This window comes from Fulmarus glacialis, unplaced genomic scaffold (assembly GCF_000690835.1).
Source record: "Fulmarus glacialis isolate BGI_N327 unplaced genomic scaffold, ASM69083v1 scaffold14566, whole genome shotgun sequence".
Classification (NCBI taxonomy): domain Eukaryota; kingdom Metazoa; phylum Chordata; class Aves; order Procellariiformes; family Procellariidae; genus Fulmarus; species Fulmarus glacialis.
This window is the reverse complement of record NW_009217576.1, coordinates 32,617-54,640: the sequence shown is the minus strand read 5'-3', so window position 1 is coordinate 54,640 and position 22,024 is coordinate 32,617. Positions and strand designations below refer to the sequence as shown.

At 50.8% G+C, this 22,024-nt stretch overlaps 1 protein-coding gene across 1 annotated transcript; it reads right to left on the bottom strand.

The window, feature by feature from the left end:
* Positions 1-6,306: 6,306 nt before the first annotated feature.
* A4GNT (alpha-1,4-N-acetylglucosaminyltransferase) lies at positions 6,307-9,218 on the bottom strand. The gene is made up of 3 exons (XM_009579733.1): positions 9,102-9,218; positions 7,885-8,334; positions 6,307-6,918 (listed from the first exon to the last, which is right to left on the bottom strand). The coding sequence occupies exons 1-3, from the start codon at positions 9,216-9,218 to the stop codon at positions 6,307-6,309; spliced, it is 1,179 nt and encodes a 392-aa protein (XP_009578028.1).
* Positions 9,219-22,024: the final 12,806 nt, after the last annotated feature.

Sequence of the window (22,024 nt, the reverse complement as noted above, 5' to 3'; positions counted from 1 at the left end):
AGTTTTTCGGAGACGACTTCATTTCACCAGCCCTCTACAGACCCTGTCTCCCACGCTCTCTGCAGCGCTGGCTACCTGCAGTTAGCACAAAAATAGGGAGCTTCCCTAGCAAGGACTTCGCATTCTCCATGAAGGTGATCAACCAGCACCAGGGAAAGCAGCAGGGCTGGCCAAGCACCTTTTCTGGGGCCAGGGTGTAACCGCAGCAGGGCTACAAAGGCACAGAGACACGCTTTACACCCCTTACACCTTTCCACCATGCACCTTGCAGTAGGTGTTGGGGCCAGCTTGCAGGAGGAGCTGCTGCGTGGCAATCAGCTTCTTCCACCTCCTGCTCTCCTCCTTTGCCCCCCGGAGCTGCGCCGCCTGCTCTGCTGCCTGCTGCTGGGTGCAAGCCAGCTCGGCGCGGGCAGCTTGCAGGCGCTGTGCGTGCACGGCCAGGCTGGTCCCCAGGCGCTCTTGGCAATGCAGCAGGGACTCGATGATCAGCTGGGCCATCCTGTTTTGGCTGCCCGCAGTGGGGGCACCGCTCCCCGTCCAGGTTGCAGAAGGTCACGCCGATGATGTGCTCCTGGAGCACAGCCACGTCCACCTCCCGGGCCACCCGCTCCACGTCGATGGCGCTGAAGCGACGCCAGTCCACGCCGACCCGCCGGGGCTGGAAGTGGAACGGGGGGATGTCCACCGGGATGGCGAGTCCTGGGGATGCCCCTGGCATCCCCGCAGCCCCGGGCATGGGCTGGTACAGTGGGTGGTAAATGTCTGCAGAAAAGGGCTGGAAGGCAAAAGGGATGCGTTAGGGCTGACCCCGCAGCCGTCCTCCGGCTCCGCTGCAGCCCCCCGCAGCGTGCACACAACCACAGGCATCGGGGAGCAGGTCAGAGCTTATCTGATGTGGCAGAAAACAAAAACCCTTCCTTTTCCCTGCCCATCCGCTCCTATCTACTGCTTTGCCAAATTCTGCAAAAAAAATTCTGCCAGTTTGTTCGCCATCTGCTTTTGGTAAAGCAGACTTCTAAAAGCATCACATTGCAACTCTTTCCAATAACCCGTTCTGAATGAAGTTGTAAATCCCTCCTGAGTGTACCTGTTTTGGGGAAACAGAGTTAGCCTGTTTTCAAATGATACACGGTGAACACTGGACGCACTTTAATACCACAACACTGCTGTCTTCTGTGGTGCCTTGCTCTGACCTAAACCCAGATCATTTCCTGAAGTGGTGTTTGCTCGTTTTCCTAGCTGTGTCCTAAACAAGAATTAAACAATTGTATTTAAAATACATCATTTTAAATCTGTAAAACAGACCTATATTGTTCGTAGTCTCTAGCTAGGGATTTGCTGCTCCCCCGCGTTACAATTTCCCCTCTGCTACACCCACCTGCCACTTTTAAGATACCTCATTTTTTTTAAAAAAGCGCTTTGCTGAAAGGCGACTTACCATGTTTTCAGATGCGGATGGGGTGTCCCGCACAGGCTGAGCACCCCGGCATGTGGAGCAGAGCAGCCAGCGCGGTGTTGGCGTGTTGCTGGGCGTGCTGTGTACAGCGGTAACGCGACTCCCACCGCCCTGCACACGCCTGCGCCTCCTGCACAGCCTGCAGCTACTGTTGCGCTCCCCAGACAACGACAAACAGGGTCAGGCAACCCAGGGAGATGCTGAGTAACTGCGGGCATGGTGCAAGAAAGCCAAGCTTCCCTAGGCTCTCCTCTGTTAACTCAGAGGAAGAGGGGGCAGTGGTTATCACTGCCTGTTTGCAGCAGAAAGTGTGCCAAAATCGGCTTTTTTGCCCTAATTTCAGTCCCCAAAATGTTGTTTTCAAGTGGGAGGCTCCAAGGCTCCCACTTGTGTTTCCCCAAGGCTCAGCCCCACCGGGCACACGGGGTGGTGGTGGCATGGGCAGGGCAGAGCACGGGCGAGGGGCTGCCAGGCTAAGGCAGCCCTGCGTGCAGGGTTTTCCAACCGAAAGCCTAGCAGAGACACCTTTTGTGCTGCCTGCATGTGTCCTGGGATAAAATGATCCTGTTCTCACCTTTTTTTGATGCTGGAGCAATCACAGGGTTTCCCAGGAGTTACCTGGGGTTGCACAGGGTGCAGCCAGTTAATGCTGATACTGCAAGCCTGTGAGCATTTTCCATCCCATGGGACTGTTTTCCACCACTACCCCAGGGTCTCCGCTACATTCATTGCCAGGGTTGCTTCATCTGCACGGTGCTTCTTGTGTCCTTGCAAGGCTGGTTTGCTCTCTCTGCTGAGTCCAGCTCAGCAGCGTTCGGATCCCTTGCAGACTCTGCAAAGTCCCCTTTTGTTCTCAGAGACAGCGAATCTGCTCCTCCCCTGCTAATACCTGCCCTGCCTAAGTCTCTTTACATCTCTGCCTCTCTCTGGTCTGCTTAATCAGCTCATCAGGTACCTAAATACCTTTTTGCTTGTAGTCCCATCTCCACAGGGGCCTCTCCCTGTTGCATGTAAACACTAGGGGTCAGCGACTGCTCTGAACCAGTCTGGATCAACCTGGGTGGCACTTTTTAGCTCTGTATCAATTTTACCCGACCCTCTCTTCTTTCTCCCCCTTCTCTCTCGTATTCCACTGCCTCAATATGGCAGGAGATAGGAAAGCCTTGATTCAGGGCTGCAGCTAACCTAGGGAGGGGTCGCACGCTGCCGCAGTCAAGGCATGAAAGCCCCTGGGGATGGCTGTGGATCAGCGTGACGTTGCAGTTAACCATAGTTTCCCTTTAGGGTTTGCTCATTTTTTATCTTTTTTGGTGCCTACCTAAAACCACCAGATCAGCAAGCCTCTTCCCTTTCCAGGCTTGTATGGCCAGCAAAGATCATTATTGTTGTTATTGCTGTGATATCTATACTGTTAGCAGCACTGCAATGTCAAACAACCCAATTCATTGTACCAGGCAAAGTGAAGTGTACACATATATACATGCATACATATATATACACATATACAAATATATGGGTGTAAATATAGCCCTGACTCATAGCTGCATGTTATTAGACCTGTTGGGTAATGGTGCATGGTCCCTGCAGGTGAGGCTTTGTTGCATGCATTAACCCCCTCCTAAAGGGGAGATGTTTGCAGGGACCACTAATTAAAATCCCCTAACGATCTACCGCATACCCCAGGAGGCAGGCTGTGTTACATAACCTCGTTAATATTAACAAAGTCTTCACGCACCAAAGCCAGCCGTGTTTCACCCGGCCGTCAATGCCGACCTGCTGCTTAGCAGCACGGCTGCGACTGCCCCATCGCCTGCTTCAGGCGTGCCTGTGGGTGCTGGAGCCTGCTGGGTTTTCCCCTCCATTCCATACAAAATGATATAGATAAGGTTTCAGACAGTGCAGCCATGGCTTCAGCGGGATGTTGGTACAGTAAAACATTAGGCAGCCTGGGAACCCAGCTCTGAAGATTTATTTCTTCTCTTCAGTTCTTACTTGCATTTGCCTAGCACGGGTCCTCAGCTGGCGTAAAGCAGTAAAAGTATTTAGACTTCCATGCTGCAATGCAATGCAACGTCAGCTGATGAGATGGAGCTGCTGGCAAAAGCTGTCTTCATCACCACAAGGGAAACGTTGATATTCCTTCACTAGAACTGGGATTTTACCTGCTGGGTGATGAAGACGTTGGCCTCGAGGGTGCAGGTATCGCAGAGGTAGCAGCTAGTACCACCCAGCGGAGCTTAGAGCTGAAGGTGGTCACCTGCGTTATTTCCACTCCACTGTGTGAAAACCAGCTCCACCAAAGTACTGGTAGAGCTGGGTCTCAGCAAGTGTGATGGGCTTTCATTTTCCAGGCTGGCAGATGGTGTGTTTGCTGTCCCAGCTCGCGGCTGCTGGGCCAGGCTGTTGCACGGTCCTCTTCTCTGCAACCCTCAGCCTTTGGCAGGGAAATTTCCCCTCGTTTCCTTCTCCTCCACCCTTCCCCACCGCCTCCCTGGGGCCCTCCTCACCTTCCTGAACTCTTCAAGGGCTTCTTCGCTCCCTGCAAAGTCTAAGGGTGCCGCAGGTGCCAGCATCTCTCTGCTCCCCTGCCAACCTGGGAGCCTGCAAACTTTGGGAGACACCTTACCACCAAGCAGAGGTGTCAGGAGACCCAGACTCCCCTCATGAAGCTGCTCGAGCAGCTTCCCCACCTCCTCCGGACCCTTCCCAAAAGCAGCCATCACCTCCCTCCCTTTCTCAGCTTCTCCTCTGGCCAAAATGTGATCTCCTGGGACTCATGCTCGCTCGGGCTGCTGCAGGAAAAAGCCCCCATGCAGGACCTCTGGTGAGGTCGACTGTGCTGGCTGCCATCAGCCCTGCTTTGCTAAAAGTCCTGACAGCAAACAACAGGCAGGAGAGAGAAGTGAGAAGGGGTCGGACCTCATCTGCAGAGGAGCCTCTACGTAACACTGCAGAAATGTTTCTCGCCTGAGCTCATCTGCAAAGGGAGCTCGAGTGGGTCAAGTCCCTGCCGGTCCCCCAGCCCCCTCCCCGCCTTCCACGGACGTGGCCATTGCTGTGCAGAGAGGGGAGCCTGGAGAGTCGAGCCGTGGGGCAGAAAAAGGCAAATACTCACTTGTTGCCAGAGACAGAGAGAGAAACTGAAGAGAGGGGAGGAGGACGGGAGCGGAGCGATGAACGCGGGCGGCGAGAGGCGGCTGGGAGCAGCCGGGGGCTGTCCGAAGCCCTGCGAGAAACAGGGAGGACTTTCTGGGCTGTAATCCTACACGCCTCCCCTCCATCCCCTCAGCCCGGGAAAGTCGAAGTCATGGAGAAAAAGCAGCTCCTGATGCCACAGGCAGGCAAAACCCGCTGTAACAGAGCAGGGAGCAAAACTAAACCAGTGTGGACGGCACTGGGGCGTGAAACTCATGAGGCAGGAGAGCTTCACCCCGGGAAAGGGAATGGCAAATATTTCCCTACGCCACGTCGCTGCTCTGACAACCCGCAGCGCTCGGCTTGGCACTGCCTGCCCTTACACCAGCGCAGCTCCACCGACCGTAGCCGTTACTGGGAGGGGGGACGCCGGGCTGGAAGGAGACTCGAGCCTGGTGTCTGAACACGGCACGAAGCGCTCGTAAACCCCGTGTGCGGAGGGCTTCCTTCTGCCGATGAATCCTGCTGCCATTCCTAGCTGCAGAAACCGGTCTGCCGATTGCAGCACGCTCATTAGCTGCTGTGTTTACAGAAGATAGCATTGTGCAGATGGCAAACATGCGATGACTGGCGACCAATCCGCCCCCGCCTTTCTGCTCCCAAGTTAAAAACAGCTGTTCAGACAGACTCAGAAGAGACTTGCAAGCTGGGCTTCTTTTGGGGGGGTTGGGTGGATTGGCATTACCCTGGGAAAACAGTAAATGCAAGGGGATGCATTGCTCTCCGGCAGAAAAAAAGTCACTGGGTGCCCTGTTGGGGTTAAATGGGGATTTTTGCACAGCTGGACAAGGGTGACCAGAGCTGCTGCACCTCATTTCCAGGGTTGTTAAACTCCATTTACTTCAAGGGGATTTGGGAGCCCCGGAGGGCCACCCTTTCTTGGTGCCTCAGCATCTCCTTTCCAGGGGCAGATGTGACTCTCTGCAGCCAGAACTGACCTCAGAGGATGGAGCAGTGCAGCCCTTTCCTGGAAGGAGCCAAAGTAAAAGTGCAGGAGCACAAACATGTGAAAAATGGGACTCATTTTCCAGGGGCGTGCAGGGGAAAGCAAGCTCAGAGGAGTGGTGGTTTATTAACCATTTTATTTTCACTTGCACTGGTAAGGTCCCTCTCAAAAACGTAGGGTGTAAAGATCGTGTGAGAAAAACACAGATTAATGAAAAGACAGTGGTTTGGGCTTCCCTTCATTAGCAATTACTGTCATCCATCCTCTACTATACATTAGCATTACACTTGCCTCTGAGGCTTCAGCCCAGTCCAAAGCCTGTCGTGTTTGCGACTTTTCTGACATGGGTAGCTGCCGATAGCGCCAAATTCCTCCCAGGAGGCCATACATCTCCTTAGGAACTTTTCCCTTGGAAAAGCTCACTAGCAAAGCCTGTAAGTCCGTTTGATTCAAGAAGGTTTGGTTCATGAGCACCTATAAGGAAACAGAACCGAGGCCAAGGTGTCCTTAGTGTCACTGGAGGCTACGTCTGATGGATACCCACCACCATTCTGCACGTGCTCCTTAGAGTCCCAAGGGAGTAGGGATGGTGGTTATGAAAAGGTCTTTCTTTCTCCTACAAAGCCAGCTACTGACACCAGTGGTGACCGTGTTTTGGCCCCAGGACGGGGAGGGCTGGAAGGATCACCCCCCTCCTCCTTACTCCATGTCACGCAGCATCCTCAGAGAGCGTGAAATCCTTCGGCTCCGCGTTTTGGATCAGGTCCGCGTACGTGGTGGGGCAGTAGGCTTGGTACAGTTTTTCAGCCAGCGTGTTGCTGCCCGCGACCACGGCTTTCCGGTTGCGGTTCATGAAGTTCCACAAGTGCAGCGCGTAGGAGTGGTTGAAATTGGGGCTTTTGTCCCACACCTCGTAGTACCGGCCCCAGGCTGGGTACGGTATGGGGTAGAAACGCTGGGGATTGAGGAAGGAGATGTTCTGGCAGCTGTGGTCCTCAGTGCCTTTGAAATCTGTGAGATTGCAGATGGCTTTGAGCATCCTTGTCATTAAAAAGGGCCCCTGGTTCCCCCAGATGTTTCCATTGTACTTGAGAACAAAGTTTTCCATGCAATCCCAAATAAACTTGTGGTGGGCAGGGAAGCCAAAGATCCCGTTGCTGGAGAACCGCGACTTCTGCGCCGCTAGGAAGCTTTCCTCAGGGATGGGCCTGATGGAGATGACATCTGTGTCCATATAGATGCCCCCATACTTCCAAATGAGCGCCAGTCTGCTGGCATCGGAGCTGACGTGGACCCAGTTCTTCTCCTGCTCCGGGACTACCTGCAGAGTTGGAAAGGCGAGACAGTGATGCTGCCGGCAGAGAACGGACCACATCCGTCCATTGGATGCAAGTGGCACCAAAAAACTGTCCCTGCACGCCTGCAATGTCACTGACTGCCTTTTCCTCCTCCAGCTACGGAATTTCTTTGGAATAAGATAAGGGGGCAGTGCAGAGCAATGCTTTGTAAACGTAAATGAATGACGGAACATTTCACATTCCACATTGATGGAACCTGCACTGTGAAATCAACGATACCATGAATCATTGCCTGCTATTTCAGCGAGACACAACCCACTTAACACACCCTCTGATCACTCCCAGCTCCTTGAAACAGGCTGGAGGGTTTTCATTGGCACTGTTGGTATTTGGAGTCATTTTTTTTCTCAGGAGAAGGAAGAGTTTGGAGGAAATACGCCTGCCCCGCACGGAGATGGAGCCAAACAAATTTGACAAAAGCTACTTGCAAGCAGTTTGCTAGGAACTTATTTCCAGTGTTGAGCTCACAAGATCCCCCCTTGGTTTTGCATATTGCTATTACAAAACCTGAAATCTCTCCCATATCTTATCTACTGCGGGCGCTGTCGGTGTGCGGCAGCATTAACAAGCGCTCAGATGACTCGGGCAGCACATTTTGTTCAACCAGCTTCTGTTGAGAAAGATTATTAAGCGATGTTTTATCAAAACATGTATGCAATCTATTTTTACCGATGTTTCCTTTGCCAAAAAATCTGATTCTCCAGATAGGGGCGAAAATGCTGACAAGGTATTCAATAAACAGATAGACGAATGCACTGCAAAACACGGCAAAAATGAATCTATTCTGAACCAAAAAAAAAAAAAATTACTAATTTCACTTAGCCAGTCCTGCATTCCTCCATTCTTTTTAAGCCTACTTCAGACCTTTTTCCCCCCCAATATGTAAGTATTTTCCTATTTCCCTATTTTCCCCTTATTATAATGCTCACCCGGTTGTACCACTGGAGCAGAGGCGTCTCCTGGAAGACAGTTTCCATCTGGAGAGGAAAAATGAAGACGTTCTTCATAGAAGACAAAAGTGAGAAGGCTGCATAGCTGGAGTTCAAGTCCAACGCTGTGTCGTTCGTAAGTCCCTTCATGAAGAGGATGACGGGCCGGTCCTGGTAAATCCTGGCGGCAGACTCCACGGAGCAGGACACCAGCGGGGGTGGCTCCAGGCGCTCCGTCGTCTCCAGAAAGATGATGCTTTTGCCGAGGTTCAAGACCTGCTCAGGTGTCAGGAAGTGCTTGGACATAGGCATATAGGAGAAGAAGCAGCTAGACAGCAGGGAGATCTCATACAAAATGCCCGAGACAAAGAAAAAGCAGAGGCATATCTGGATTTTCTTCAACATTCTTGCTTTCCCTGGGCCTTTGGAGTCATGCCTCGGACATGGATACTAAGGAGAGACAAGGAACAGCAAAAATACATGCCAGTGTTATTACTTAGCAGGACTGGGAAATGGTAGGACATGGTTTTGGACAGCATAGCATGAAGGCAGTTTGGTGAAGCTCATGCCTTTCCCCCAGGACAAGCCTGGTGAGATGTCTCATGGTGCAGAGGGCTCTGCCCTGGGGGGTGAAGTGCTGGGGTCCCACCTCCTCATCCCCAGCCAGGCATGGGGGACCAGGAGAGGTCTTGGAAAAGGGACACGCAGCTATGTCTCATGGCACAGCTATGCAGTCATTGGGTTGGCAGAGAGGGAAGGACCAAGGGAGAGAGCGGGGAGAGCAAGGCGAGAAGGATCACCTCACTCCATGCCAAGGCAAGGACCCCCAGGCCCACCCCTGGGGTAGGCTGGCGTAGCAAACTGCTCCCAAGCACTGCGACATCATGCCAACATGTCCTTGTCCACAAGCAGGAGATGTCCATGGGATTTGAGGAGCAAACCCCGATGTGCTAGTGGAATTAGGTGGCCAAGGGGGCTGTGAGTGCCAGCGAGGGGAAGGTCATGATTACAGTTTGGGATGTGTCAGCCAAAACTAAAACATTAGCATGTGGGCACAGAAGACTTCTTCCCAATTCGCCCCTTCTGCTCACACTTCAGCCCCAGAGGCTATGAGGGACTGGGGTCCTGCAGGGATGGGGGCTGCAGACGGACCAGAGAGAGACAGATGTAAGGGCAGAAAATGGATGGTTTCATACAAGCGAAGAACTAGGACCTACCTGGATTATAGTTCTGACAAATCCACATTTCCATCTTGTTTGTTTGCCATCACGGTGGCAATCAGGCTCCCTTAAAGCCCAGCTCCCTGGTGAAGGCACCCAAACTATTTGGAGCATGCAAAGGGATTTCTGAAGGCGGGAGACTGATGCACAGAGGAAAACCAGCTCTGCTGTGGGCTGAATCTCAGTCCCAGAAACGGTTTGGGGCCAATGGGACCCCCTAAAGGACAAAAAAGGGACAAGTTTTAGGTAAGACCTATCTGATGCCTACATCAACCCAGCCCAGCCCAGCTCCTCACTCCTGGTCTGGCCACGAAGTAAGCACGTACAGCACTGGGGAGTTCCTACAGATGAGAGGCAGGATTGAATCTTATCTGCATTGCACTGTTTGACAGGCTCGTGACACAAGGAAAGGCCACCTGGTTGCATCTGAGCAGCCCACACTTGCTCTGCAGAGACCACGAGCCAGGGTCCAACAAAGGGGAGACACTTTGAATGACAACCCAATGTCCAAGCAACCCCTGGAAGTGTTTAAAGCCTGATTAATTAAAGGGAATGGAAGGAAATATGGCTCTGTGTGCTCGGTTCATTAATGAGATGCATTACCATGTCACCCAACCAGAATATAGATAAGTCCGCAGCAAAGCAAACCCCGTGGAAATTCCCCTGCAAGTGCTGAGCGCGCACTTGAAGCTGTGGCAGCTCCTGATCCATTTCTCAGAGCTAGATCTCATCGAATTAAATATTAGAGCAATGACTGTTCCCATCAGTACAGCTTTCCATGCTGCAGAGCAAATTTTGTTGGTTTTCATTGCCACTGCACAGAGTTTTTCATTACACCCTGGGTTCCCATGGCAGCATGGGAGAAGATGCCGGGGGTGAAGTGGGTGACGATGCTATGGCCACCAGGCACCAATGTGGCTGTGGGTACGACCTGCTGGACAAAGCCAGCAGGTTTGCAGCCTGCAGAGGAGGGAATGCTGCTTTTTTATTAAATTATTCTTTTTCCCTTCATTTTCCCCACTTTCTCTCATTGCCCCAGCACTCTGCAGAGGAGCCCCTGCTGTGAGCGGCTGCACCCCGCGCCCAGGGCCTCCCTGCAGATACGGAGTTTGGACGGAAGATGGAATGGAGAGCAAATACAAGCGGTTGGGAAACTACTTGTTCCCAAGCCTGCAGATAAAGCAGCCCGTGCTGCAGAGCGCCGCAGCCCCAGCGACGTCCAGCTGCAGCGCGAACGCCCGCTGCCGAGCCCAGCACAGGAGGGAAACACCAGCAGAAGTGAGATTAAAATAACATTACTTGAACTACAAGATTTCCTTCCACGTTCTCCTCCTGCCTCTTCCTCAGACACGTGCTTCTGACTTACTCCGGCCGTTTGAAAATAAAACAGGATGAAAAAGTTGCCTCCTAGCAGCTCCCTCACCAATCTCAGCTTGGCCAGATTTTCAGGCTTTTCCCCCCCAACCCCCATTCCCAGCCCTGACCTAAACTGCGCCTGCTGCTGTTTCTGTGCTGCTCCAGTGCGGTCCAGGGACTGGAGCTCCCTCCTTCTATTCCTTGCAATTTTTAAATCTTGATGCTGCTCTCTTGGCAATGTTTGCGTGAAGCAGAAAACCCAGGCTTTGCTTTGATTAGAAATGGGACCATCAGAACATTCCCATCACCAGATTAATATTTCTTCTTTGATGGCCTAAAGATCCGATGTCTCAGGTCTTTACGAGCAGCCTAGCAAAGCTGTGCTCGCAAGTAGCCGTTCAGATTTAAAATAGTCCGGGAGGCATTTTATTTGCAAATTGTGGGGAGAGAATAAGTAGACACTCCAAGAGATACCAGCTCTGTGTACGACATTGTGAAGAGAAACGCGAATCTTCATCGTCTCATTCTGGCAAATTGTTTTGCTTGGTTGGTTTTCCAAAACCCCTATGTGGCGAGTTATGAATTCTCATCACATTTGACCTGGAGGCTGCTGTTATCAAAACGTTCACTTCCCTGCTCAAGTTAAAAGGACTGCAGAACTGAATGTTAAAAATAAATCCCAGCCATTGAATAGATTACCCTGCTGAGTGGGTTGCTTTTCTGGATGCAGCAGACAGCGTGATGGCCCATCTTGTAAAGATATTTCTTTTCTCAGGGCAATTTCAGTATTTCAAGTGCAGGATGAAAACGGGTGGGAGACTACAAGCGAGATTACTACAAATACGTGGTAATTCCTCTGAGGTGTCCGCGAGACACGTGCGGTGGGAAGGTCCAGTGGGATTTTTCAGTAAATGCCACTGAAGGGAGTGAGTAAATGAACGCGCCGGGATGCTCACAGCCGTGCAGACCCCCTGCACATCACAGCCGGACCCCAGGGCAAACGCTGGGGTCCCCGCAGTGGCAGCCTGGCCAGAGGGATCCCCTCCCAGGGCAGCCCACGCAGCACAACCGGCCCCACAGGGACTGGGAACACGGGCTCAGCTTGCACGGGGACTAAGTCTTCTCCTCATTTGCCAAAAGGATTTTTTTAAATTAAAAAAAAAATAAATAAAAGCACCTGCAGCTTTCAGTTAGCACAGCCCTTTAGTTCAGACCGGGTTTGAGTTTTAGATTATCTGAAGCCAGTCACCTGCATTATGAATTATGGTTTATGCACCACAGGTAAATACACATACCACAGTCCTCTGGCAATGCCAAACTCCGCTGTCACCGAATCCTCATCCCCACGGCTCCTGGGCATCCCTTGAGATTCAAAAGAGTTACTCCCATACTCTTGTCTATCCCCAAAACTGTGGCTTTCCTCTGAGAAGCAGCGGGGTTTGCATTTGGGTCTGCACCTGGGTGACCGTCTGTATTTCTCCTGGCAGGGAATAACCCCAAGGCAGTCCCCGTTTGTAACGCACACGGCATCACTTGAACCTACACCGGTTTACTTTCATGTCTTTACAGAATCTGCTTGAGTAAATTACAGCTACAATCAAGTTAGCGCACGTGCGTGCACTTCAAAGCCAACTTCCTTCCAGATTTAACACCAGGCACATTTGGAAACCTCTTTCAAATGGAAAACCTGTAGAAGAATATATCGTATTCATTGCAGACTGTAATTAATGCAGCCTTTCCAACCTCCAGCAACGCATGCCAGCAAAGGGGCTTCTTACTGCACTGCTTCTCACCGGCTTTCTGATTCTACAACCTGACATATTTATAGAGATAAAGCAAAACTCACCTCTTGGCTGCACAAAGCGGGCAAAGCGTGCCGTCTGTTGGGAAGCAAAGCCAAGCTGAACCACACTGGAAGGTATCCGCAGCCGGTGGAGAGCCCTGAGGAGCTGCACTGCCTCTCCACTATCTTCTGCCCTGCCAGGGCTTGGAGCAGCCTCATGGCTTGCTCTCCACCAGCTCTGGTGTTTGCATTCTTGGTGTGCTGAGATAAGGCTGAGGAAGGAGCTAGGGCTGTGTTTTCTAAGGTGCAGGCACACAGGAGCACGCAGCGCGAGGTCCTTCGGGCAGCCAAACGTGAGCCCTGCTGCTCTGCCAGGGTCAGGCGCAGGGGGGGGACTGAGCAAAGTGGGTGCCAAAAGGCAGACCATTTGCACCTCTTGGGGGTTGTTTACAGCATATTAAGCCTTTTCTCTTTGTATCTAGAACCACACTTGTGGAGGCTGCTTTGCACCACAGCTTAGATCTCTTTGCCCTACAGCAAGTAACAGCTTTGCTGGAGTGGCAGTGATGCTCTGAATACTTCCAAGGAAGGCAACAACAGGGCCTCCTACACAAACACATCCCAAATAACACCACACATCCCGAACTGGCTGCCTGACAAGCTCAGATGCCTGCTCAGCTCCCTGTTAGAGATCAAGCAAGCAGGGAGGTTTGCTGGTCCGTCAGAGCTTCTGCTTGTCCCCACAACCTGTCCCCAGGAGGATGCCCTGAGTGGTACAGAGGTGCCATCAGGTGCCCCCAGGATTGGGATGACCCACCTCAGGTTGGAAGGATCCCCCAGAGCTTTCCTGGCCCTGGGGTCTAAGGGGTATGAACTTCAGTGGCTGTCCCATGCTGGGACAGCAGAATTTGTAAGGGAGAGGTGGAGCTGTAGCACCAAAGAGAACTCCCCAGCACATCCTCCTGCAGCCCCGACCTGTGCTGGACCAGCGCCGCTCAGCCTGTGCAAGCAGACCAGCGCATCCTGCTGGGATACAAACCCCGGCTCTTGGTCACCCACAGCAATCAGGCTTTTTGCAACTCCCCTCCTGCTCCTTTTTCCCCTTCTCCTCCTGATTTTTGGCAAGGCTATATATCCAGGGCTGGAAGCTTTGTCCAGCCAACGGGTGCCAGCAGCCCCACATGTTGCACACACGCAAGCATGGCAAAAACACTCATTTGCCACCCAGAAAAGCACCTCTCTCCACCAACAGCAACCACTTAGCGCTTGTAAGCCACCAAAAAGCACTCAGCTCATCCCCTCCACAGCTTGCGGTGACAGCAAAAAGCCAGCCTGCCTGCTCTTAAAAATTAGCCACCAAATATGCCAGAGCGTGCTCGTTTGCTCGTGGCCAGCTCAGGGGCACCCCAGCTCGCCCCACCGCAGGGTGCAAAGGGCCTGCCCCCAGCTTTGTGCTCCCATGTACACGTTTCCTGCTGCGGAGAGCTGGCGGAGGACGCAAGAGTGGCTAATGTTGCCGCAGCCAGGCAGAGCAAACAGTCCGCGGAAATCTATCGAGATAGTCAGGGCTTAATCAGCAGATAGCGCCCTGGGCGAAAATGCCAGGAGGGCTCCAATTCCAAAGGCGGCCCTCGGGCAATGACGTGGGTGAGGAGCCCCCACGCCCTGACACACCTCTCTGTGAGAAACCCTCTCCTTCGGCAAACACTCACAGAATCATTAAGGTTGGAAAAGACCTCTAAGATCATCGAGTCCAACCGTCAACCCAACACCACCATGCCCACTAAACCATGTCCCTAAGCGCCTCATCTACACGTCTTTTAAATACCTCCAGGGATGGTGACTCCACCACTTCCCTGGGCAGCCTGTTCCAAGGCCTGACCGCTCTTTCAGTAAAGAAATTTTTCCTAATGTCCAGTCTAAACCTCCCTTGGCGCAACTTGAGGCCATTTCCTCTCATCCTATATCTTCACTCGCTCAGGTCCATCGTTTGCAGTCTGACCTGCAAGGAGATAGGATGGCAGGTGTCTAGCTCCAAAGCCAGGAGCTCCTCCGGGGATGAACGCATCCATCCCTCCCACCAGTGCACATACATAGTGCACTGAGCCTAGAGGATGCGTTAATACGGGGGCATGCATGGGAACAGATGGCAGCTGTTATTAAAAGATTCCGCCCAGCTTTTATCTTGCACAACGTGGAAGCATCCCCCTCCTGCACCAGCTCCCCCCATCCCCTCAGTGTGCCACCGAGCTCCTTGCCCTGGAGTTAGGAGGGGAATTTTCTATGCAACCCAGTCCTGCAGAAGGGGTGGTGTGAAGTTGAAGCCCGGAGCAGCCCATACCACCAGCATAGAGGGGAGATGATGAAACTATGAGCTAAAATGCACAGGCTCAGGCTGCAGCAGAAAGTGAAAGGGCTGTGCGTTAATGCAGGCTGCTCGGTGGGAGCATTCGGGAAAGCACTTTAAGGCAGAAATGGCATTATTTATCTTAGGGGATTCTTCTGTCTACCCCTTGCACCTCTACAGGCACAGCCCAGGTTTTGCCTGGGCTCTGATCTCCAAAATGAGCATCTTTGCCCCAGAAACATGCTTTTAAGGGCTGGACTCATCCTGTCTCTTTAATACGTCAGACGAAGTGAGGCAAACCTCTTCGCACCCTTTCTCAGCCCCCACCTGGATGCCGTGAGCTGCCAGCATCTCACTGGGACTCTGCCCCATTCTCCTGCTCCATGGTGTGATGGGCCAGATGCCACTGCCATGGCTTCGCCTGTGCCCTGCCAGCCCGGCACATGAGCTTGGGTCCCCAAAAGCCTGCTGGAAAGGTAGCGGGGAACAACAAGCAGGCTCACGCACACCAGTAAGCCCAGTCTGCATGGATCTGGGGGCTGTGCTGGTAGATGGGGCACTGCCAAGTTACTCGGACTGAGACCGCCACGTGCTTCACGCCCTCCCCCCCAAAGAAATTAAATACAGGGAGTTGCCAATATCCTGGTGCTGCTCTGTATTGCATTCTGGAGGAGCCTGGTTTTTGTTTCACTGCACGAGGAGCCCAGAGAAATGAGAGTCTGCAGGCAGAGCCTGTGCCAGGTCCCCCTGCATCCTCAAGGGCTTGGTGGCATGGCCAAGGGAGGCAAAAATCACACCCCGGTGTCATATAAGCAGTCTGCAGCAGGCTGAGGCCCCAGCAAGGTGACCAGGGACAAAGTCACGCCTTCCCTTCGCCTCTCCACGCTGCTGCACATCCATCAAGTGCGGAGAAACATCTCAGCCTTGAGCACCATAGGAGACTCACCATGGTTATAGGGAAAGCGTTGCACCAGCTTTGGCCCATGGTGTGCCTGCTCAGGTTTGGTTCACGTGCCATGTTGGCCACTCGTAGTGGCACATCCAGTGTCTTGGGCTGCAGATGTTCAACCATTTCACCTGATGCTTTGCAGCAGGGACAGTGCTCACTGGGACAGACTGGTTTTCTGCTCTAGAGCCCACCCAAGCCTTCATCTTCTCCACAGCAGATACCCCATGGAGATTTCTCTTTATCCTGAATAACGTTAGAGACAGTAATCCTACAAAATCACCCTTGCTCCTCTCAGAGGTGAGGTTCATTTTATTCCTGAGCTTGGGAATCTGCTTCGATTTTGCTCCATGAACATATTTGCTCTGGAGATCTCCTCCAAAACCAGAGGTGCATCAATGTGGCTACTCAAGGATGCTCCAGCAATGGCTGAGCATTGCTCTCCATGAGCCCAACCAGCCGCTGCTCCGGATTTGGCCCCAGTAACGTTCAAAAGGATGATTCCTCACCTGTTCAGTAGAGAAGCCAGGGCCTGAAGGCAAGCATCCCATGTGGGCACTGGCGTTCCCCTGGAAGCATAACACGTTATATTATTTCTGTACACACTCTCAGCATCACCAAAACTAGGTTATTAAACAATATTAAACAATTGCTCATTCCCTAAACCTTACCAAAGGTCTGCTCAGGTCAGTGCCTGTGACCATGGCCAAGCGCAGGGGTTGGGTAAGTCCCTCGGGGCTTACCACCCACTCACGCTTCCCATATCTCCCTTCTTAAACACTTGTCCCAAACAATGAGCCAGCCAATGCCCTTGTTTGCCAAGGTGGCTCCAAAGACCTCTTTCTAGAAAATTTCAGCCCATCTGACACCCGTCTCAGGAGGTTACAGCAATTAAACTCAGGTGCCCATCGTTCAGGAGCTGTGGCACAGGGCACAGCCCAGCTTTTCACCATCACCTTCCACTGCTGCTGTGCTCTTCCAAGAAAAGTCTGGCTCAGCCTCCTCTATAAACTCTTTTGAACAGGGAGAGACAGCAGCCAGACCCCCCCTTCACCTCCTCTGTTCTGGGTTGAGCAAACGCAGCTCCCTCAACCCCTCCTTGCACATCCTCCTTAACCAGCCTGCTGCTTTTCCAATGTCCGTCTTATACTGGGGGTCCAAAGCTGGACACAATAGCCTCCTAAGTGCCAAGACAAGGGGAGTAAACCCTTCCTCACCCCACAGTGCTCAGTTTTGAGGAAGACCTCTGGAAGGCCAGCCTGAACGTTCACAAATACGGGAGAAACATGCCTGGATTTGCTCCCTTTGTAGACTAATCCTTTTAGGCATCCTCCTTGCTGTTGTTAACTGCCAGCACGTGTATCTTTGGGTATTTACTGAAAGCTTGTGTCTTTTTTAGAATTATGTTGATCTGATAGAAAACTCATTTACTCCTTTTGAGCTTTCTCAGTTATTTTACCAAAAATCAATAGCTGTCGCTTGGGAAACAGTAAAGCACTTATACCTTACATGCATATGGACAGAAAGGAAGTGAAGCTCATATCACTTTTTTATAAACAGAGAGACCCAGAGTTACACCGCTCAAATGCAAGCTCATCAGTCGATTCAGAGGAAGGCAGGGCCATAGGCACTAATGCACGGAGGAAAAAATATCAGAGGAAGGAATGCAAGGAGCTGAATTGTGCCAAAGTACAAGCAATTGTAAAGCAATATATTTGTGCTTAAAGGTTTCCATATTTATGTTTCTAACACTTGCAATGTCCGTACAGCCTTAGAGATAAAGCAAGTGTAACAACTAAAATGGCAGCCACCATATCTGCAATATGAGAAGAGTTTACTTTTACATGCCTAATTTTACTTTAAGCTTTTTGCAACTTCCCAGCTTGCGATAGCATCACACTCTGCAAACACATGTGCATTATTATAGCCTTCCTCCACTTTAATTTAGCCACCCTTTGCGATATTAATGTATACATTGTCATATCAGGACTTCGGGGAACTAACTGATTGTAAGTGTTTTCTGCATTGGACAGCCTTCGCATTGGACAGCCTTCGTTTTTTTACGAGGGGTTCTTACCTGAAGACATGATGTTGTCAGTACAGCGTAGAGGGAGATGGGTGCTTCTAAATCTGCCTTTACATCAGGAAGGCTTTTTGTGCCAGCGTGTCAGAGTGCAAACAGCATTAGACCTTGGGGGCCTCACTTGGCAAAATCACTTTCTAAAAATCTCCTCTCATTAGGAACAGCTCTGTTACCTCTGACCAGAGCCAGTGTAAACTACCAGTTTACACGCTGAAGATTATAGTTCAGCCACCGAGATTCAGGCTGTGTCAATCCTGCAGTCCCTGCAAGGCAAAAACCCCCACCAAGCAGAGCCCATCAGCAATTTGCAGGCTGTTCGCATGTGAGCAGGGCGGTCCGGAGCAAATCCACCCAGGTCCTACCCACTGCTGCAAGCCTGGTTTTGCTGGACCCCACAGAGCTCCCAGCCCTTGAAAAAGAGAAACACTGGAGAATGGTAAAACTCCAGAGAAGTGGTTGCTTTGCCTCTAAGAAAAGGGGTTTTTAATAATACAGCAAATATTTGTGAATGCTCTGTTAGCACAGTGCCCCGAGCAGGTTGATCTGCCCCACCTTGATCCCTGCCCTCCGGTGCTCCGCTCAATGGGGACAGAGTGGCTGATGCCATCCCCTGAATAATACCAGAAGGAAAATGCTGCCTGCACCACAGGGCGAGCAGGCATGCCCCATCCCACCGCGGTCATTGCGAGAAGGTGGATCCAAACACACAGCAGGGCCAGGAGTTGGGCGCTGAGCAGTGATGGATGCACGTCTGGAGTAAGTGCATTAGAGATCTACAGCAAAAGCCTATCAGAAAATCATGCTTGATTTTATTACCATTTTGTGGACAGCCAGCAACAAGAGCTTTCTATATTCATGAATTCATCAGATTCATATTTCAAAAATAATAAATGTTGTTATTATTATTGGAATGAATTTCTCTATTATGTACTGAGTCATTGTAACTACTTGCTGCCTCCAGCACAGGAACCACCTAAAGAATAATACAAGCAAATAATATTTCTGTAGTGGTTGCTACAGGGTTGTGTTACGTGTTTTTAAGTGAGAAAGGTATTAACCAGAACAACAGCAACAATCATAACAGAAATAAAGCCATTATAAGGTTGTGTATAACACTACCTTTTTTTTTCAGGTAAATTTAGTTTGGGGCACATGACTCACGCTCCTGTGAGATTTTTCTTGATTTCTTGGAGCTCTGCCTCTAATAACAGCTTCACACTTTCTGCCTGCTTTATCCTATGTACGGAGGAAGGAAAGCAAAACAAATCTCAGCAGAATGACTTCCTGATCCAAAGATTGTGAAGGAAGACGACAAGGCTGTTTGCTCCAAACCCCTTATCGACACCTATTAGACCGTTTGTTCCCATGGCCCATGAGTGCCTCCTTGGGTTGTGTACTTTGGAGGTAGGGCTTTCCCTGCTCATGGGCGCCTTCAGTACTGTAGTTTTTATTCTCACAAGCTCGTCCATAAAATGCTGTGCCTTGACAGAGAGCAGAGAAGATGAACCAACTGACCATAAATTATGCACTTGCAAGCTAAATCTAGATAACTAGTGGATAGAGCGGATCAGCTGTGATAGATGGCTTTCCTCCAGCTAGCTGACAGCATGGGGAGTGGAAAAAAGGCAGAAGGGGCTGCAGAGCTGCCTGGGAGGCACTTCAGCGACTATGCTCGCATGGACCAGTCTCCCCTGCCAGCACAGAAGGGTTTGTGGTAGAAGTAACGAGTCCCTCTTCACCCTTGTTATTTCCTCCCCATGGTGATGAGCAAGTCCCCTCACTGCCTCCATCGGGCTCCATCCTGACCTCCCTTTTCACATGATCAACAGGGTGCCTCTATCCAAAGAGCTGCCGTGGCATTATAATATAGAAAATTAGCAAAACGCAAGACTTTCCAAGAGGCCCAATCTAGTTGTCAGCATATTTTGACATGAGTCCAATAGGATGGATTCAAAAAAGATAGGATCCCACCATGCCAAAACACAACATTTGGTTGAGCATCTGCCAAAACAAAACTAGCAGACTGCTGGGAAGGCTGCATTTTTCAGGGCTTTTTTTAGGCGTGCCCAATGGCAAAGAGGATCACTGTGAGCACCCTCAGCTCCCCAGCCTATCTGAGCAAGTACCCATTGATAGCTGGAGGGGACATGTATTACAAATGCTAGGCAAAATTCAAACTTACAGGCCCAGCGTGATGGCAAGTTGCTCTGCCGTCACACTGTAATAATCTCAGCATATCCCTATCCAGAATTCAGGGTTTTCCCCTGCGATAATGTGGAATAATTCTGCAAGTTGCAGACCCTTGGTCTGTTGCAACAAAGTGGAGGAACCAGTCACTTCCACGTTACCTTCATTTCAGTCGTTCCATGTCATTATCCGAGGAGAAAAGTTAGAATTACATTTTGGTGGCTAAAATTCATAGGGAACTTGCCCTCATTAACTCTGCTGACCACCTGTGCACCCATGACATCAGAGATGGTATGAGACCTTCCCGTGAGCAACACTCTGCACTGGCATGTTTAGAGGAGAACCTTTTCTCCCCCAAGGGCGAGAATGATTTTTGCAAATACTTGGGAGTTGCAGAGGTGTCTTTGAGCCATGAAGATGTGTCCAGAATGGACAACTTGCAGCCATCCCTTCTTGCCTTTTGCCCCGCCTCTTTGGAAATTTGTGCTGATATGAGGGACTGAGATAGGCTCCAGATCTCCAGAACAGGGAGAGTGGATGGAGAGATGACAGGAATGGACAAAAACAGCAGGAAGGTACGTCTTCAAAGTGAGGGGGAGGCTAGAACCAGACTGAGCATGACAGTGCACATGTGAGGGAAAGAAAATAATTGAAAGTTCCCTTAGTGAAATATATAAAAGTAGGCTGGAAGGGGGACAGCCAGCCAGCAAAAGCAGGACCAGGCTAAAGGGTAACCAAAGCATTCCCTCCAAATTAAACAGATGATTAGTTTTTGATGGTAAAGGTGATGTGGATTGGAGGGCGAAGGCAGACGGTCACCTGGAATAGGAGGGGGGGAATGAAAGCAGCCACATCTGCAGTGAGAGCAGGACCCTGGAGGGGACCCAGATGAAGCCTGAGGGGTTGGGGACATCTCCATCCCACTTGGAGAGAAGCGGCACATGGTGTGCAGAAGGGAGAGCAGAGATTTCTAATGAGTCTTGTGGGTCAAATGGCACCGACTGAACCCCCACAAGCAAATGGATTATAAGGAAAGTAAGGGAAGATAAGGAAAATGAAAAGCATGAGCTAGCCAGCTATGGATGTGTTAACCCGTTTTTAGTTATACACGAGACTGTAGGACAAATTCTGAGGGAAACATTAATTAAAGGCACTGAGAAAAATGAGATAAAGTGCAACACAGGTTTACCAAAGGCAGTTTGTGCCAGACTGTGCTGACATCTTCCTTTGATAAGATAATTGGTTTTCCAGACAAGGGGAATTTGGTAGATCTAATCTATCTGGAGTTCAATAAAGCATTTGATATGGTGCCACATGGGAAATTATTAGTGAAGCTTGAGAAAATGAGAATTAACAGAAGAATTCTGAAGTGGAGAGAGCAGGGGCTGGCGCAGAGACAGCAGCAGGATTGCCACAGGGGAAACGGGACCGGAGAGAGGTTGCTGGTGGGTGTCCGAAAACCCTGTCTTGAGACCGATCCTGGTAAAGGCCCTCCATCTCTAAGGTTGGGAGCAGTCTGGTGAAGTTTGCTGACTTACCTGGATTTTCTGCAGCGTGACTCAGGTGCGCTCGGTGCTTGCGACCTTGAATGCTGTGGATGGGAGCATCGCTGCAGACTTTGTAGGGATGCACCTGCACCATGAGATGGCAATGTTGTTCCACCAAAGAGCATCCCTCTTCTCTCATCTTCCAGCTCTAGTTTTCACTATCTGGACACATTTCAATACGTACTCCAAGAAATATCAGTGGTTGCAACTGTGAAACGACAATGATGGTGGAAGCTAAATCAGTCCCTGCGTGGCTCAAGCAACATGGCTCTGGACAATCAGCCTTCGTGTCTCGAGACTGAAAACGTGCAGGTGACATGGGAAGGGAACGTGTTTAAATACATCAGATGAGAAAAAAGGCATGGCTATCTTCACTGCAGATCCAGTCCAAATAACCTTTCCTGGTTTACAAAAAAAAACCCCAACCCCAAACCAGGCAATGTTGCTCTGGGTAAGTGCGAACACGTACGCATGTGTGCATGGGAGAGAAAGAGGGAGAGGAGGAGATAATTTTATATAGAAATAAAATCTGCTTATTCCTTCCCTGTATTTTTAGCTTAAATTACACCCAAATGCCATCTGATCAATTCAGCTGAAATGAGCCCTTAATCCTAATAAGTCTTGATCACCTTTTTAAACCTTGGGAAACAGCAGGGAATGTGTTTGCATTA

What these genes read in the sequence shown, in the direction of transcription:
- A4GNT (XM_009579733.1), bottom strand. Translation starts at nt 9,218, where the DNA reads ATGCTCCAAATAGTTTGGGTGCCTTCACCAGGGAGCTGGGCTTTAAGG. An exon ending in TTGTCAGAACTATAATCCAG is followed by an intron (nt 8,335 to 9,101) that starts GTAGGTCCTAGT and finishes GTCTCTCCTTAG; the next exon opens with TATCCATGTCCGAGGCATGA. An exon ending in TGCTCCAGTGGTACAACCGG is followed by an intron (nt 6,919 to 7,884) that starts GTGAGCATTATA and finishes CCAACTCTGCAG; the next exon opens with GTAGTCCCGGAGCAGGAGAA.